The sequence below is a fragment of the Pristiophorus japonicus genome, chromosome 12 (assembly GCF_044704955.1).
Source record: "Pristiophorus japonicus isolate sPriJap1 chromosome 12, sPriJap1.hap1, whole genome shotgun sequence".
In the NCBI taxonomy this organism is placed as follows: domain Eukaryota; kingdom Metazoa; phylum Chordata; class Chondrichthyes; family Pristiophoridae; genus Pristiophorus; species Pristiophorus japonicus.
Window position 1 is genome coordinate 135971715 of NC_091988.1, and position 18746 is coordinate 135990460.

Genomic DNA, 18746 nt, shown 5'->3' on the forward strand with positions numbered 1-18746 from the left:
GTTTGGAGTGGCACCCATAGCGCCCCATAGTGGGACGGCCTGGGAAAGCGGGCAGCCTGAGCTGTCCCGGCCACGGTAAGGGAAAGGATGACTGCATGAGGAAAGTGTGATTGTTTGTTTTTTGTTTGCTTTTTTGCGATTTATCTTTATTTGCGGCCAGTAATATATTGGGAATGTTTTCTGTGTTCTGAGTCCCGATTTTGTTTGTTGCAGGGAGGCCTGTCTTAGGTCGCTCCGAAGCCAGCTCTTTAGCTCGGGATTTTCCCTTGCTCAGTGGGCCTAGTGACCTAAAAGAGCTGTGTAACGCCTCCCTTAGTGCTGCGCTCCACATTCAGGGTCCAACTGCTGAATTTTGTGCATGTCGCCGCAAACCATTCCCGGGCGCAAAATGTCGCACCCCGCCGCCATTATCACCTGAAAAAGTCTCCAACCGAAAATCCTGCCCCAAGTCTCTCATAGAAAAAAGGCCTGTTGTATGGTAGCTGAGAGCATTGGTTAATTTTGCAATGGCTTTTTGCCCATTTTTCATGGGAGAGGGTTAATGTACCTCAAGGCACATGAATATTTAACAAAGTGTAATTTAAATGTCGTCAATGTTTCATTCTTTGCATTTCAGTACAAAGTTGTTATCTCCTACAATCAAATTATAGCAAGACTCTTGCTTTATTTAACAAAGTCAATGGAGAATATTTTTTAATCCCTTTGCCAAAATTAACAAAAAGGTTAGAGTGATTGTAAAGTAAGGAAACTGTTTTATACTCAGACCAACTTTTCACAGAGTGAATGGAGGAAAATATGGCTAATTGATTTTATGCATAGTCACTACTTTTGATGCGTACATTGAAGATTTTGGGGGTGAAGTTCAAATTCGGCAAATCGCAAAATTGGCTGCCTGTTATACACCCCACCCGCTTCTTCTTTCCTTCCATTGATTTTTTTGTGATTTATCTTATGGTGGTGTGAGCTATGTATTGGGAATGTTTTTCTGGTGTTCTGTTTTCATTTGTTTTTTCCCCTAGACCTCTGTTACGGTGCTCCGAGGCCGGTTGTTTAGATTGAGATTTTCCCTTGCTCAGCCGGCCTAGTGCCCTAAAAGGTGTGTGCAACGCCTGCCTTACCAAACTCCGGGCCCAGCTGATGAACTTTGCGGCAGCGGACGCAAGCCATTTGCCGCTGAAATAAAAATCGCCCCGCCCGGGACACCGCCCCAACTGAGGTATGATGCAAATTTCCACCTCTTTCTCTCTCTCCACAGATGCTGCTTGACCAGCTGAGTGTTGCCAACTATTTCTGTTTTTACTCTAAACTATGAAATTCCTGCCCTCCCTCCTCAAACCCAAGCTGTACGTCATTAACTGCTGCTGTTTCACTTTTCTCTCCCCGTCCTTCGCTTTCTAGCACCATCAGACTTGTCCATCACTTTCACCTGGGCTTTGCACCTCAAAAAAAAAAGTTCCAAGTATATCTTCATGATTTTAAACTTTCAGCTTCACGGTAAAAAATGTTAAAAGTCACATGAAAGATGAATATTGAAAGTTTTATTTTCAGATTACCCCATTTTAAAATATTGAACATAGCACCAGAAATATTTACCTTTTACTACTGTCCTTTCATCACTATACCAAGGGGAGTATAAAAAAGTACCAATTCTGTCATATTTTACAGCAAAAGAAGAACTGACACAGATACTTGCATTTCACATACTAGACCTTATGACAGCATCTTTCTGTATAAAAAGTCATGCTTCGTGAACTCTAATGTGGCCTAGGGCCAAAGCTGTCAGGAATGGTTGGTCCGTTTCTTCCTCTTGACATCTGACATTTATTTTGAAGGATGGTAGTTCTGTCTGTAGGGCATCCTAGCTGGGGAAAGTCTGTCTCCATTCGACACTCTCATGATTGTTTGTGACACCATGGGTTATTTTGTATTTTATAGTTGAAGAGTACTACAGGATGCATCGTCGTGAGCTTATGGCATTAAGCCTCAAATATCCAGAGGTCCTTGCAGGAAAGAAGTGAATTTGGTTGACCGCCTTATCGAGGGTTGATGGGAGTCTGTGGCACTGAGCAGGACTGGTTCGAATGTCAAGCCTCGAGATGCATTATATTCTAGGATGAGGGAGTCCAGCAGCAAGATGCTTCAGAAAGGGGTAGAGTGGAACCCAGACCGAGCAGATAGCCACCTCGTGCTTCTATTACCGCGTTGGTGTCCCAGAAGTAGAGATGGTTGCTTCAAATGTACGGATAAAACATTCCTCAAACTAGTGAGCTCCAGTAACAGAATGAAACATCAGCGGATACGGCTAGGAATCCAAAGTGAAGAGGATGCGGTACTGAGGTCAGGACCTCCATTTGTTCTGGCACAGCAGTTCTGAAGGTTCTGAAGCTCCAATGGTGAATGCAAGATATCAAGCTCGCTGTATGTGTAGCTAAGACAAAATATAAATCATGGTAACCTTGACAAATCCGAGAAAAAGGTCGTCCAACTATTTTTGGTTATTACCAAGGCCACTGGGTTGCGGTTTTCACAAGGATAAACTGGCAGGATCGTGGAACATATTCCTCAAATCACCGGTACAGATCCCAGAATCCCAAGCAATGAAACAATAGTCGACTTCTTCATTCACCCATGGACGCTGAACAGCCCATTTACATCTTATAGACCCGGAAAACATACCGAATCATAGAGTATGATCCCGGTAAAAACCCCGGAATCCCAAATAATAAAAACAGAAATTGACTCATTCAGAGACTTCAGTGGATTGAGGAATTGGCAGTCACCAGAAACCAGTGGCCCTGGTTTATCATCGTCAGGGCCACACAAGTCGCATCAGCATTTCTGCCCTTCAGCCAGAGAGCACAAAGAATTGTTTACACTGATACATTGGGTGCACAATCCATTTTGGGGAGAAATGCACAAATCCTCACAAAGGTCAAGATGGCAGAATGCCAGTTTATACATGTTGAGACTGGTCTGCCAACCTGGTGGCCATGAGAGGTTACAGTAAATGCATTTCCCTCATGGATGTAACCTCGGTGGCTAACTTCTCTCATTTCTCTCATATCGACTGCAGTAAAGCAAGCCATCAAAGACCATCTTGGTGTCCATTTTCCGGCCTTTTTTTGTTTTTTTGATGAATATTTTTCCAATCGACGTGTGCAATTTAGCTGGAATTGTTCTCATTCTGCTGTGCCATGCTGCAAGCACTTCCGATAACTCTACAGCCAACCCGTGAAACTTGGTGTCACCTTTTGGCCACGGCTAGTTATCCAGTCAGAGCAATGGTCGTTAAATAGGACAGGAACTGCCACCTTATTCGCAATCAATGTTTTTCAAGAAAAAAAAGCACTCATGTAAGCACTGTCATTTCGTAAGGACTTTAACAAAATTATTTTAAATAATCAGTCAAATAAGTTAAACAGAATTTCAAAACCGGTAGCTTCACAGAACCAAAATATTGCTTCACTGAGAGTGACGCTCGTGGTTTCCGTGTCAACTTATAGACACTAGTGTCACTTCATGACCAGAAGTGGCCTGGTCTGTTGTATTAAAATTTGTACCATCACACATTACTGGGGTGATACCTTCACTGTAGCTGCCAAGCTTTTTCAATATATTGAAGGAGGGAGATTTGCTAAGATACTGCACTGGGAACATTGCCAGCATATTGTGCGAACAATTCCCATTTTTTTGGCAATGATTTACCACAATAACTAAGGGTTGGCCAGTTCCCAGATTGGGAACTTTATTGGAGAAGATAATGTATTTGTTGGAGAGGAAAGTACTTTTTTTTTTACTTTCCTGAATGATCCAAGTATCAGCTTTTATGATTGAAGCTGCACTGTTTTATTGGGAGTGATTGTATTATTTTTGCAATAAAGCAAAAGGAACTGTGAGTTTAGCTGTCCGATGCTAGGATCCATCGTCTGCCTGATTTGCTGAGTAAAGTCCAGCGAGCTGCCTGAACCGAGGCCCCCAGTCACTGAGGTAGTTATAGTCCTGATCTGAGTCAGTGGACAGAGAGTTAATGGAGCTGAGCGACTGAACCACTGAGCCCGTGCCTTCATATGCATATGTTTGAAAAGAGTCGTACGGAGGGACAGAGAGATCGGCATCAGCCTCTTTGAGCTTTTTACAGACAAAACTCCTGAAAATGGAAAAATCTGCCTCCGGATTCTGAAACCACTGGGGCAGAGAATGAAGTTCAGGGGTCACGCTTTCTCCCTCTGCTTTGACCTCTGTGAAATCATACAGACTTCGCAACGTGGTCATGTCGTAGGCCTCAGTGTCTTCCTCCCCTCCTCCTTCATCGTTGTACTTAATCACATTGTCACGCATGTCTTCCTCATCTTCGGAGATCATGTGACCCTTTCTGTGTCTCTTCAGAGTCAAGATGAGGAGGGCAAGTACTGCAAGAAAACAAATGGCATTGTGTTATTGGATAGTTTCCAAAGGAATGAAAATGAACACAGCTGACCCTGCCTGATCCCAGATCGGAGACACTTAAATCACAATGCGCTGAAATGAGATTTGCTTTCAGTTCCAGGTATGTCCAAGGGGAAACTTCAACTTGAACGCAGATTTCTCCCACCTTGCACAGGAACACAAGACAGATATGGATCATTGATCCAGATGGACTCTAGACTCTGCTCTTCCGGCACCCTTTTCCCCAGATTTCAGGATTCTGATTCAAGTAGACCTCACCAGATATGGCTACATCACAATAAAAATACTTAATGAAAAAGAATGAACTATGATACAATGACATTCAGCCCAACCAGGTCTGGATTCAGAACTAGAAGTTGAAATTTTTTTTTTCTCATTCTATCGCAAACTCTTACCCCTTTAAATTCAAGTCCCACTCCAGGGACTTGAGCATGAAAAATCGAAGCTGACACTCCAGTGCAGTGCTGAGGGAGCACTGCACTGTCGGAGGTGCTGTCTTTCGGATGAAACATTAAACCAAGGCCCAATCTGCCCTCAAAGGTGGCACTATTTAGAAGAAGAGCAGGGGAGTTATCCCCAGTGTCCTGGCCAATATTTATCCCTCAATCAACATAACAAAAAAAACAGATCATCTGGTCATTATCACATTGCTGTTTGGGAGCTTGCTGTGCGCAACTTGGCTGCTGCATTTCCTTCATCACAACAGTGACAATACTTCAAAAAGTACTTCATTGGCTGTAAAGTGCTTTAGGATGTCCGGTGGCCATGAAAATTGCTATATAAATCCAAGTCTTTCTTTTTTACTGCCCACTGATATAAGATCTCATCCAATTCCCTTGTACGAACTCTGGGTTTTGGTATCCCAAGAACTATATGTCAAGGAACCAGACAAATCCTTAACCCTCTCAACTTAACTCATATTAAGGAACAGTCTGGGGTTTACTTCCCAGATTAAGTCTGAGTGAAGGATATTTAAGGTTAGCTCACTGACCTGCCTTACATCACCCAGTTCGCAGTATTTCGTAGTTGTTTTTTCCTGAACTCCAAAACAAAATTTTAGGTCTAAAATCGTTCGGCCCGGGGGACATCTTAATGTTGCCCCAAAGTCAGGATAGTGGAACACAATTGACTCATTAAATGGGGACAGTTGAGGGGTATAGTAACAACAACAACATCTTTTATTTATATAGCGCCTTTAATGTAGTAAAACGTCTCAAGGCGCATCACAGCAGTGATATAAGACAAAACAGATAAATTTGACAGAGCTACATAAGAAGAAATGACGACAGATGACCAAAGAGGTAGGTTTTAAGGAGCGTCTTAAAGAAGGAAAGAGAGGTAGAGAGGCGTAGAGGTTTAGGGAGGGAGTTCCAGAGCTTAGGGCCCAGGCAGCTGAAGGCACGGCCACTGATGGTTGAGCAGCTTTAATCAGGGATGCTCAAGAGGGCAGAATTTAATGAGCACAGACATCTCGGGGGGGGGGGGGGGTTGTGGGGCTGGAGGAGATTACAGAGATAGGGAGGGACGAGGCCATGGAGGGATTTGTAAACAAGGATGAGAATTTTGAAATCGAGGTGTTGTTTAACCGGGAGCCAATGTAGGATGTATTGTGGAGGTATGGACACTTGAGGGTTACATATTCCTGACTCCTGAAAATGTCTCATTTACATGTTTGCAGCATATATCGGCAATTAACTTGTCAAATTATCCTTGTTGATTACTGAAAGGCAACTTCAGCTTTCAACTTCTAGTATCCCCACTTTTGCTTTGTGCTTTCTTAGTGAATTTTTAAGTTGATCATAGTTCGGGATACCAGCGTAAGTTAGTGAACAATACATATAGCATGGTCGATGTGCAGAGTAAAGCTGGTTCTACTTTGCCCTAACAATATCCTTTAACCCAAGCTTGCACCAGTGTGACAGTCCCTTCTGTACCAGTTATCCACAATGTCCTCTCTTCAACAAGCTATAGATTGGCACTCAGCTTTTGGCAGCTTTGTGCCGAGGTCTCATAGTTACCCATAATTTGACTGTGACCATCTGAAACTCATTTCCAATAGTAGAACAATAATACAGATAGCGTCAACAGACAGATAAGTCCCTCAATCTGGGATGGAGTTCCGAATAGGAGCAGGCGATGACCATTCTGCCCTTCGAACCTGTTCCGTCATTCAATGAGATCATGGCTGATCTTCTACCTCAACTCTATCTTCCTGCACTATTCCCATATCCCTTGGTTCCCATAGAATCCAAAAATCTATTGATCACTGTCTTGAATATACTCAATATGAGCATCCACAGCCCTCTGGGGTAGAGAATTCCAGAGATTCACCACCCTGTGAGTGAAGAGGTTTCTTCTCTTCTCAGTCCTAAATGGCCGACCCCTTATTCTGAGACTGTGACCCCTGGTTCTAGACTCCCCAGCCCAGGAAAACATCCTCCCTGTATCTACCCTGTTAAGACTTGTAAGAATTTTGTATTTTTCTGTGAGATCATCTCTCATTCTTCTAAACTCTAGAGAATATAGGCCAATCCCCCATCCCCCCCATCCCAGGGATCAGTCTGGTGAACCTTTGTTGCACTCCCTCTATGACAAGTATATCCTTCCTTAGATAAGAAGACCAAAACTGTACACAATACTCCAGGTGTGGTCTCACCAGGGCCCTACATAATTGCAGTAAGACGTCTTTACTCTTGTACTCAAATCCTCTTATAATAAAGGCCAACATACTATTTGCTTTCTTAATTGCTTGATGTACCTGTATGTTAACTTTCAGTGATTCGTGTACAAGGGCACTCAGGTCCCTCTGAACACCAACATTTCCCAATCTCTCACCATTTCAAAAATACTCTGCTTTTCTATTTTACCTACCAAAGTGGATAACTTCACATTTCTCCACATTATATTCCATTTGCCATGTTCTTTCCCACTCACTTAGCCTGTCTATATCTACTTGAAGCCTCTTTACATCCTCCTCACAACTTACATTCCCACCTAGCTTTGTATCATCAGCAAACTTGGATATATTACATTTGGTCCCCTCATCCATATCATTGATCTAGATTGTGAATAGCTGGGGCCCAAGCACTGATCCTTGCGGCACCCCACTAGTTACAGTCTGCCAAACCTGAAAATAACCCGTTTATTCCTACTCTCTGTTTTCTGTCCATTAACCAATCCTCAATCCATGCTAGTATATTACCCCCAATCCTATGAGCCCTATTTTAGTTCAATAGCCTCTTGTGTGACACCTTATCGAATGCCTTCAGAAAATCAAAATACACCACTGGTTCCCCTTATCTATTCTGCTAGCTACTACCTCAAAAAACTCTTAACAGATTTGTCAAACATATTTCCCTTTCATAAATCCGTGTTGACTCTGCCCAATCCTATTATTATTTTCTAAGTGCCCTGTTACCACATCCTTAATAATAGATTCTAGCATTTTCCCTATGACTGACGTCAGGCTAACTGGTCTGTAGTTCCCCATTTTTTCTCTCCCCCCTTTTTTAAATAGTGGGGTTATATTAGCTAACTTCCAATCTGCGGGAACCGTTCTAGAATCTATGGAATTTTGGAAGATGACAACCAATGCATCCACCATCTCTAGAGCCACCTCTTTCAAAGCCCTAGGGTGTAGGCCATCGGGTCCAGGGGCTTTCAGTCCCTTTAATTTCTCCAGTACTTTTTTTTATTAATACTAATTTCTTTCAGTCCTTCATTCTCGCTAAACCCTTGGTTCTCCACTATTTCCAAGAGGTTTTTTGTGTCTTCTTCCGTGAAGACAGTCACAAAATATTAGTTTAATTTTTCTGCCATTTTCTTATTCCCCATTATAATTTCTCCTGTTTCAGCCCACATTTATTTTCACTAATCTTTTCCTCTTTACATACCTATAGAATCTTTTACAATCTGTTTTTATGTCTCTCGCTAGTTTACTCATATTCTATTTTCCCTTTCTTTATCAATTTTTTGGTCCTCATTTGCTGAATTCTAAAATCCTCCCAATCCTCAGGCTTGCTGCTCTTTTTAGCAACATTATACGCCTCTCCCTTTGATCTAATACTATCTTTAACTTCTTTTGTTAGCCACGGTTGGACCACTTTTCCTGTGGGGTTTTTGTGCCTTACAGGAATGTATATTTGTTGTAAATTATGTATTAATTCTTTAAGCTAGCCATTGCTTGTCTATGTCATACCTTTTAATGTAGTTTCACAATCGACCTTAGCAAACTCTACCCTCAGACCTTGCTTTATTTAGATTTAAGACCCTAGTTTCGGATTAAACTAAATCACTTTCAAACTCAATACAAAATTCTATCATATTATGATCACTCTTCTCTGAAGGCCCCTTTACTACAAGATTATTAATTAGCCCTTTCTCATTGCACAATACTATATTTAATTTAATGAATCATCTTATTTGCTTACCTATCAGTATAAGAATACAGACGAGCAGAGCTATAAGTGCTCCCGGACTCAGGATGGTGGATACAACATAAGCTGTGGCATTGCATGACTGTATCGTGCCATCGCTGTCACACCCACACACCCGGATAGTGAGTGTTCCTGTGCTGCTCAAGGCTGGTGGTCCGCTGTCAACCACAAGAATTGGGAGAAAGTAGATGTCTTGTTCTTGACGGTTAAAGCCATTTCTGTGGGTTAGAATTCCAGCTGTATTTTCTAAAAGAAGCAAAAGGTAAATTGTACTGGTTAGAACCACCACATCTTAAACGTTGAAAGATCACAGACTGTTCACTACTTCAGGATTCTGTTGCAACTCCTCGAGCTGGGCCCTGATAAGGCTGTTGATAGCAGCAACCTGCACACAGGTACTTGGCCTGAATTCAAACACTGATAAATGTCTCCTCATCCTACTCAGCTGAGCTTTACGTTGCACTTCGGTTTCAGTTTGGCAATGCCCAGCAGCAAATAAAACCGATGTTCAATCCCATAAACATAACTCAAGAAGCTGTCATCTTAGCCTTGAAAAATAGACCCATCTGTATGTGTATTCAAGTGATTGTAGCACAGCAAGTGAAATGTATCTTTTTGCTCATTGACGGTGATAAATTGGATTAACTCTGCTTCTCACACACCGTGCTTTTAAGTAGTATTTGAAATTAGTCTCATTATCTCCTCACTTCAAATAATATGGTGCAAACATTGATAAATATATATGTAGACTTCTCTCCAATAATACCTTGCTATCTTTTTAGGCTATGCTTTAATGCCTTTTACAACCATGCCACTAAGATGATAAACATATATCCAATGTATCAACCAGAATGAGATTGTGGTCTCCGTTCAGTGTTGCAATGATAACCTGGTTAAACCACTCATGCAACGATGCACATTACATTAAACTTCGAGGTCATTTAATTATAATAAACCATTAAAATGTTTAATCGTGATATTGCTCATAGGCGTTCAGATGTTTTATACATTTTGATTAATGCAGCATATTTGTGGCTTTCGGTCAGCTCAAGCCCTCCGTGTCCTGGAGAAAACAGAACCATAAAGTGTTAGTGATCCACTGATATTGAGCGTAGTAGGGATGGACCAGTTGATTCTCCACCAGAATGTGGAAGTTCAATTCTCGTTGCTACTTTCAGTTGGGTGAGTTTCATCAGTTCTTGCTCAGGACACTGTTAAACATTGTATGGAGGTCACTCAGGCCAGCCTTCCTGTTAGGGCAAAGAAAACTAAGATCCCATTTGCTATGTTAAAGCAGCCATCTGGTCTGATCATTGTATTTGTGTTGTGTTATGATACATAGGTCTATAACTGAGATGTTGAGGAAATGAATATGCAGACACTTCCATCTAAACATACACACTGACATTTAACAATTGATCAAAGAATACTGAAGTACAGTATTGCCAACGAATTTTTCATTTTCATTTTTATCATATTAAAGAAATTCCTATATAGCAATTCCTACATTTATCTCACAGGCAAAATGAGTGTGAGCATGGGGAACAAGTGGTGTTTGTTATTAAATCTCCCCTTAGCCTTCTCTGTTCGAAAGAGAACAATTGCAGTTTCTCCAGCCTCTCCACATCAAGTCTCTCATCTCTGGTATAATTCTGGCAAATCTCTCTGCTCCCTCTCCAAGGCCTTGACATCCTTTCTCAGTGGAATATAAGAGACAGGTATTGCTGCTGTAACAAGCCTACACCAACATCTATAACAACAATAGCATTATAATTCAAAAAGTTCCTGGCAATGTTCCGCAACACCAACAATTTTACAAGGAATCCCATATTAATCTTCACCAATGCAGTCGATGAAGTATGTATACGAAAATACAACATTTCAGGTATTAAATAAAGATATTCTTGACTTAATGCTACTTTCTGTGTGTCAGCCATACAGTAATACTGAAGTCTAGATCAGTAAAAAGGCCACACACAATAATGCACCACAATTAAACATTTCATTGAGTAAACTTCTATTACTCACCCTCATATTTGCTTGTAATAGTTTGTGTTTTCTGCTCCTCCCAGAATTACACCCCAGTGTCAGACGCAGTAATAGGGATTGTGTGTGCAAGCTGAATTTAGCTTATTAATTGAGGGATCTTTTTGGTAAATTACTCCGGCGTTGCACTTCCCCCAAAACATGAGCAACGAGCCCATGTTGAGAGATTGCGTTAAGGCAATGAAAGGAATTGGAAGGTGAACTGAAACTTGGAGTGGGTAGGACCATGGGGAAGGTGAGACCAATGCAGAGAGTGTCAGGAGGAATGGTTCGGAGCATACTCGACATGCTGCAAACTTTGCCAGGTTGTCTACAGCCTGAATTGTCACATATGTTTCTTTGATGCTGAGTACCTTCACATGAGCAGACTGAACTGAAGAACAGTTCTAAACAATTCCACAAGCATGTTCATATCATATCAGAGAATAATTATGTGCGTAGGGTCAGCATATTATTAACAAGGCATCTAATGTTTAGGGAACTCGCTAACATTGAACCTGCCATGTTACAATTGGTACTTTACTTTTCTACATAATGCAGACGTTAAAATTGATGGATCCAAAAAATTCTCTGAATACATGGTATTACTTTCAGGTTATGATGTGTCAAATTACTTTCATAGCATCTTATGGTATAGAAGGTGGCCTTTCTGCACATTATGCATCTGCCAGATCTTTGAAAGAGCTATCCAATTAGACCCACCTGTCCACTCTTTCCCCATAACCCTGCTATTTTTTTCCTTTCAAGTATTTATCCAATTCTCTTTTCAAAGTTACGGCTGCATCTGCTTCCATCATCCTTTCAGGCAGCACATCCTAGCTCATAATGACTTGCTGTGCTAAAAAATTCTCCTCATCTCCCCTCTGACTGCCAATTATCACAAAACTGTGTCCTCTGGTTACTGACCTTTCTGCAGTGAAAACAGTTTCTCTCTACCTAACTCGATCAAAATCCCTCATGATTTTGAACACCCCGATTAAATCTCCCCCTAGCCTTCTCTGTTCGAAGGAGAACAATCCTAGTTTCTCCAGCCTCACCACATCACTGAAATCTCTCATCTCTGGTATAATTCTGGCAAATCTCCACTGCACCCTCTCCAAGGCCTTGACATCCTTTCTCAGTGGAATACAAGAGACAGTTATTGCTGCTGTAACAAACCTACACCAACATCTGTAACAACAATAGCATTATAATTCAAAAAGTTCCTGGCAGCATTCCACAACACTAACAATTTTACAAGGAATCCCATATTAATCTTCAACAATGCAGTCGATGAAGTATGTATATGAAAATACAACATTTCAGATATTAAAGAAAGATATTCTTGACTTAATGTTACTTTCTGTGTGCCAGCTATACAGTAATACTGAAGTCTAGATCAGTAAAAAGGCCACACACAGAATTATGCACCACAATTAAACATTTCACTGAGTAAACTTCTATTACTCACCTTCATATCCCCTCCGAGAATGGTTCTAATTGACTATACAAGATTTCAGAAAAAACTAGCAAAGCAAAATTGCAATTAGCACTTGTACCCTTCATCATTTTTTAATTAGAGTGCAAAATAATGAAACATTTTAGCGTATCATAAATATGCAATTGAGCTTTCAAGGCACTCCAATCTCCGAGGCACTGAATTACCTTTTCTGTGTATGGAACTGTAAAATCTTCACTGCTGATTTTTCTTCTCCGTTGAAAAAAAAAGGCTACCATTTTAGATTTCAATACCCTCAACCTTCTTTTGAAATCCTTCCATGTGCATTGTTCCACCTTATCTGGGAAATCTTCTCCAGCCCTATGTCCATCCTTCATTTGTCTCTCAATCAGCTCCTCTCAGAAGCATAGAATCATAGAATGATACAGCACGGAAGGAGATCATTCAGCCCATCGCGCCTGTGTCAGCTCTTTGGCAGAGCTATCCAATTAATCTCACTCTCCTGTTCTTTCCCCATAGCTCTGTAAGTGTTTCGCTTCAAGTATTTATCCAGTTCCCTTTTTAAAGTTACTATTAAATCTGCTTCCACCACCCTTTCGGGCAGAGCATTTCAGATTATAACAACTCGCTGCGTAAAAAAAGAAATGGATGATATCGGATTGGCCGCCTGTTAGACACTTCTCCTGATTTACTATTCGCCAAAAGGTAAAATGATCTCATAGAATAACAGAAGTTTACAGCACGGACGGAGGCCATTTCAGCCCATTGTGTCCATGCCGACTGTCCAGCTCTTGGTCCGTAGCCCTGTAGGTTACGGCACTTCAGGTACACATTCAAGTACTTTTTAAATGTGGTGAGGGTTTCTGCCTCGACCACCCTTTCAGGCAGTGAGTTCCAGACCCCCACAAACCTCTGCGTGAAGAAATTTCCCCTCAAATTCCCTCCAAACCTTCTACCAATTGCTTTAAATTTATGCCTCGTGGTTGTTGACCCACTGACATTTTTTGACAATTTGTGTCACTGTACTTACAGAACACCCAGGGCTTGATAATATAACAGGTAGTGGGGTTAAGGAGATGATGCTTTTTATTTAATTCACCCCATCCACCACCATCACCTTTCACTCCCTCCCTCACCGGCGCAACGTGGCTGCAGTGTGTACCATGTACAAGATGCACTGTAGCAACTCCCGAAGGCTTCTTCGGCAGCACCTCCCAGACCCGTGACCTCTACCACCTAGAAGGACAAGGGTGCATAGGAACACCGTCACCTCGAAGTTGCGTTCCAATTCACACACCATTCTGACTTGGAAGTATATCTTCATTCCTTCATCGTTGCTGGGTCAAAATCCTGGAACTCCCTGCTTAACAGCACACTGTGGGAGTGCCTTCACCATACGGACTGCAACGTTTCAAGGCAGCTCACCACAACCTTCTCAAGGGCAATTAGGGATGGGCAATAAATGCTGGCCTTGCCAGCAACGCCCAAATCCCAGGAACTAATATATATATATTTTTAAATGATGCTGAGATTCACTCTCAGAATTACAGTAGCCTCCAAAATGGCAATCTATGCACCAATTCAGATGTTAAAAATCTACTTGCTCTCACAGAGGATATTGGAGAGGGTGGGGAGTAGGGATGGAAAGATGATCCCATAGGAAATAATGCTCATACATTCTGCACTCACCTAACACCACCTACCCCCACCCCCTACTCACGCCAACGCAACACATCTTTTAGTTTCTAAATCACCATTACTGCTAACTGTCCGTTGGTGTTCTGCAATAAAAGTGATAGGATATTTGTTATACGTCTCGCTTAGGTTATTACAATCCCATGTACGACTGCATTCTCAGTCCAACTGCCTGTCTTCACATGTCGCTGGCCTATGTTCCTGAGCTGTATGCTTTTTGGGACTGTGTCGGCTTTAGCAGGTTTCTAGATTACCTTGTATATTTCAGTGAAGGCTGGAAATTCAAAGTGGGCAGTGTGAACATGTGGGAAATGTAGGTTTTAATAGAATCGAATATAAATTGATGTATCTCTGCTCACTAACCAGAATTTCACACTGATACAATAAGCACTGAGGTAGACAAGTCCCCTGGTCCTGATGAAATGCATCCCAGGGTATTAAAAGAGATGGCGGAAGTTATAGCAGATGCATTCGTTATAATCTACCAAAATTCTTTGGACTCTGGGGAGGTACCAGTGGATTGGAAAGGAGCTAATGTAGCGCCTCTGTTTAAAAAAGGGGGCAGACAAAAGGCAGGTAACTATAGGCCAGTTAGTTTAACATCTGTAGTGGGGAAAATGCTTGAAACTATCATTAAGGAAGAAATAGCGGGACATCCAGATATGAATAGCGCAATCAAGCAGACGCAACATGGATTCATGAAGGGGAAATCATGTTTAACTCATTTACTCAAATTCTTTGAGGATATAACGAGCATGGTGGATAGAGGTGTACCGATGGATGTGGTGTATTTAGATTTCCAAAAGGCATTCGATAAGGTGCCATACAAAAGGTTACTGCAGAAGATAAAGGTACACGGAGTCAGAGGAAATGTATTAACATGGATAGAGAATTGGTTGGCAAACAGAAAGCAGAGAGTCGGGATAAATGGGTCCTTTTCGGGTTGGAAATCGGTGGTTAGTGATGTGCCACAGGGATCGGTACTGGGACCACAACTGTTTACAATATACATAGATGACCTGGAAGAGGGGACAGAGTGTAGTGTAACAAAATTTGCAGATGACACAAAGATTAGTGGGAAAGCGGGTTATGTAGAGGACACAGAGAGGCTGCAAAGAGATTTAGATAGGTTAAGCGAATGGGCTAAGGTTTGGCAGATGGAATACAATGTCGGAAAGTGTGAGGTCATCCACCTTGGGAAAAAAAACAGTAAAAGGGAATATTATTTGAATGGGGAGAAATTACAACATGCTGCGGTGCAGAGGGACCTGGGGGTCCTTGTGCATGAATCCCAAAAAGTTAGTTTGCAGGTGCAGCAGGTAATCAGGAAGGCAAATGGAATGTTGGCCTTCATTGCGAGAGGGATGGAGTACAAAAGCAGGGAGGTCCTGCTGCAACTGTACAGGGTATTGGTGAGGCCACACCTGGAGTACTGCGTGCAGTTTTGGTCACCTTACTAAAGAAAGGCTATACTAGCTTTGGAGGGGGTACAGGGACGATTCACGAGGCTGATTCCGGAGATGAGGGGGTTACCTTATGATGATAGATTGAGTAGACTGGGTTTTTACTCGTTGGAGTTCAGAAGGATGAGGGGTGATCTTATAGAAACATTTAAAATAACGAAAGGGATAGACAAGATAGAGGCAGAGAGGTTGTTTCCACTGGTCGGGGAGACTTGAACTAGGGGGCACAGCCTCAAAATACGGGGGAGCCAATTTAAAACCGAGTTGAGAAGGAATTTCTTCTCCCAGAGGGTTGTGAATCTGTGGAATTCTCTGCCCAAGAAAGCAGTTGAGGCTAGCTCATTGAATGTATTCAAGTTCACAGATAGATAGATTTTTAACCAATAAGGGAATTAAGGGTTACGGGGAGCCGGCGGGTAAGTGGAGCTGAGTCCACGGCCAGATCAGCCATGATCTTGTTGAATGGTGGAGCAGGCTCGAGGGGCAAGATGGCCTACTCCTGTTCCTAATTCTTATGTTCTTATTATGTTGTTATAAACCCAGCCCATAATGAACAGTGCTCAGGAAGTTTGGTTGCTGAGAACTGCAGTAGCAGTGACATCATTGAACAATGGCATTTTGATGATATTCTGCTCGCTGTATTGTGAACTCTCCGATGTACAACAGTGGGGGAGTGAATCCTGGTCCCTGTTACTGTTATACATGTATACTTGTATATGCTCTGTACAGCCACCAGAGGGTTCATCCCCTGGAGTCCCAAGAGATCCCATAATCCCTTGGGAGCACAGGTATTTAAGGAGGCCTCACAGGTTGGAAAGGCACTCTGGAGACCAGCCATAAAAGACTACGGTCACACTTTACTTTGAGCTCACAGTGTTCAGTCTGACTCTTTCTCCATACATAATAACTGCCGACGAGATACAGATAGCGAACCCAAAGATGCAGAGAACAGTGGGCATCCTGGAAAAATTCTCAGAGAGAGATGATTGGGAAACTTTTGTGGAGCGACTCGACCAATATTTTGTGGCTAATGAGCTAGTCGGGGAAGAGAACATTGCCAAACGAAGGGCGATTCTCCTCACCATCTGTGGGGCACCAATGTATGGCCTCATGAAGAATCTGCTCACTCCAGCGAAACCCACGGAGAAATCGTGCAATGATTTGTGCACACTGGTCCGAGAGCATTTGAACCCGAAGGAAAGCGTTCTGATGGCGAGGTACCGGTTCTACACCTACAAAAGGTCTGAAGGCCAGGAGGTGGCGAGTTATGTCGCCGAGCTTCGACGCCTTGCAGGACTTTGAGAATTTGAAGGACATTTGGAGCACATGCTCAGAGACTTTTTCGTATTTGGCATTGGCCATAAAACCAAAATTCATAACTTTTGACAGTAGAGACCCCAACCTTGAGTAAGGCCATAGCGATAGTCCAGGCATTCATTGCCACCTGCGACAATAGTAAGCAAATCTCTCAGCACACAAGTGCTGCTACAAGTACTGTGAACAAAGTGATGTTGTTTTCAAATTGCAACGTACAGGGCAGGTCACACATGCCTGCATCTGCACGTCCGCAGATGTCTCCGAGTCCACCATCAAGGGTGATGAATGCAAGGTCATTAACACGTTGTTGGTGCTGCAGGGGTGATCATCGTTTCCATTCATGCCGATTCAAAGGATACGTTTGCAAGGGCTGTGGAACAATGGGACACCTCCAATGTGCAGGCGAGCTGCAAATCCTGTTAAACCTGCAAAACACCATGTTGCAGAGGAAGACAAATCCACAGAGGATCACAATGAATCAGAGGCTCAGACCGAGGAGGCAGAGGTACATGGAGTGCACACATTCACCACGAATTGTCCCCCGATAATGCTGAATGTTGAACTAAATGGACTCCCGGTGTCAATGGAGCAGGACACTGGTGCGAGCCAGTCCATCATGGGCAAAAAGACTTTCGAAAGATTGTTGTGCAGTAAGGCCTCAAGGCCAGTCTTAACTTCAAATACGTATGAAACTAAGAACTTACATAAAAGAACTGATTCCCGTAATCAGCAGTGCTACCGTAAAGGTCTCCTACGATGGAGCGGTGCAAAAGCTACCACTCTGGGCGGTACCGGGCGATGGTCCCACACTGCTCAGCAGGAGCTGGCTGGGAAAGATAAGCTGGAACTGGGTCGACATCCGAGTGCTATCGCCAGCTGACGACACATCATGTGCCCAGGTCTTAAACAAGTTCCTTTTGTTGTTTGAAGCAGGCATCGGGAAATTCCAAGGAGCAAAAGTGCAGATCCACATAATTCCGGGAGCGCGATCCATCCATCACAAGGCGAGAGCAGTACTGTACATGATGAGAGAAAGGGTAGAGATTGAGCTAGACCGGCTGCAACGAGAGGGCATCATTTCACCGATCAAGTTTGATGAGTGGGCCAAACCGATCGTTCCTGTCCTCAAGGGAGATGGCACCATCAGAATATATGGCGATTACAAAGTAACTATCAATTGTTTCTCCCTGCAGGACCAGTACCCACTGCCAAAGGCCGACGACCTCTTTGCAACGCTGGCAGGAGGAAAGACGTTCACGAAGCTGGATTTGACTTCAGCCTACATGATGCAGGAACTGGAGGAAACTTCGAAGGGCTTCACCTGCATCAACACGCACAACAGTAGTTTTATTTCTAACAGGTGCCCGTTTGGAATTCGATCAGCGGCGGCGATATTCCAGAGAAACATGGAAAGTTTACTGAATTTGGTCCCGTGCACCGTGGTCTTCCAGGACGACATCTTGGTCACAGGTCGGGACACAGTCGAGCATCTGCAGAACCTGGAGGAGGTTCTTAGTCGACTCAACTGCGTGGGGCTCAGGTTAAAATGCTCGAAGTGCTTTTTCCTGGTGCCTGAAGTGGAGTTCTTGGGGAGGAGGATCGCGGCAGATGGCATCAGCCCGCCGATTCGAAGACGGAGGCAATCAAGAATGCACGGAGGCCACAGAAAGCTGCGGTCGTTTCTAGGACTCCTGAACTACTTTGGTAACTTCTTACCTGGTCTCAGCACACTTTTAGAACCACTGCATGTCTTACTGTGAAAAGGGGACAAATGGGTTTGGGGCAAAAGCCAAGAAAATGCCTTTGTAAAAGCGAGAAGATTGTTATACTCAAACAAATTGCTTGTGTTGTATGATCCATGTCAGCGTTTGGTACTAGCATGTGATGCGTCGTCATATGGTGTTG

The 18746-nt window shown here is 42.9% G+C and overlaps 1 protein-coding gene across 1 annotated transcript in view; it reads right to left on the bottom strand.

Annotated features, from left to right (window-relative positions):
• Positions 1–3367: 3367 nt before the first annotated feature.
• LOC139276996 (cadherin-22-like) overlaps positions 3368–18746 on the bottom strand; it is a 750218-nt gene continuing 734839 nt past the window's right edge. The window contains exons 10-11 of the mRNA XM_070894995.1: positions 8877–9128; positions 3368–4409 (exon numbers count right to left, since the gene is read on the bottom strand). Coding sequence (XP_070751096.1) covers positions 3913–4409; positions 8877–9128 — 749 coding nt within the window. The 3' untranslated portion in view covers positions 3368–3912. The remainder of the gene's footprint in view (positions 4410–8876; positions 9129–18746) is intronic.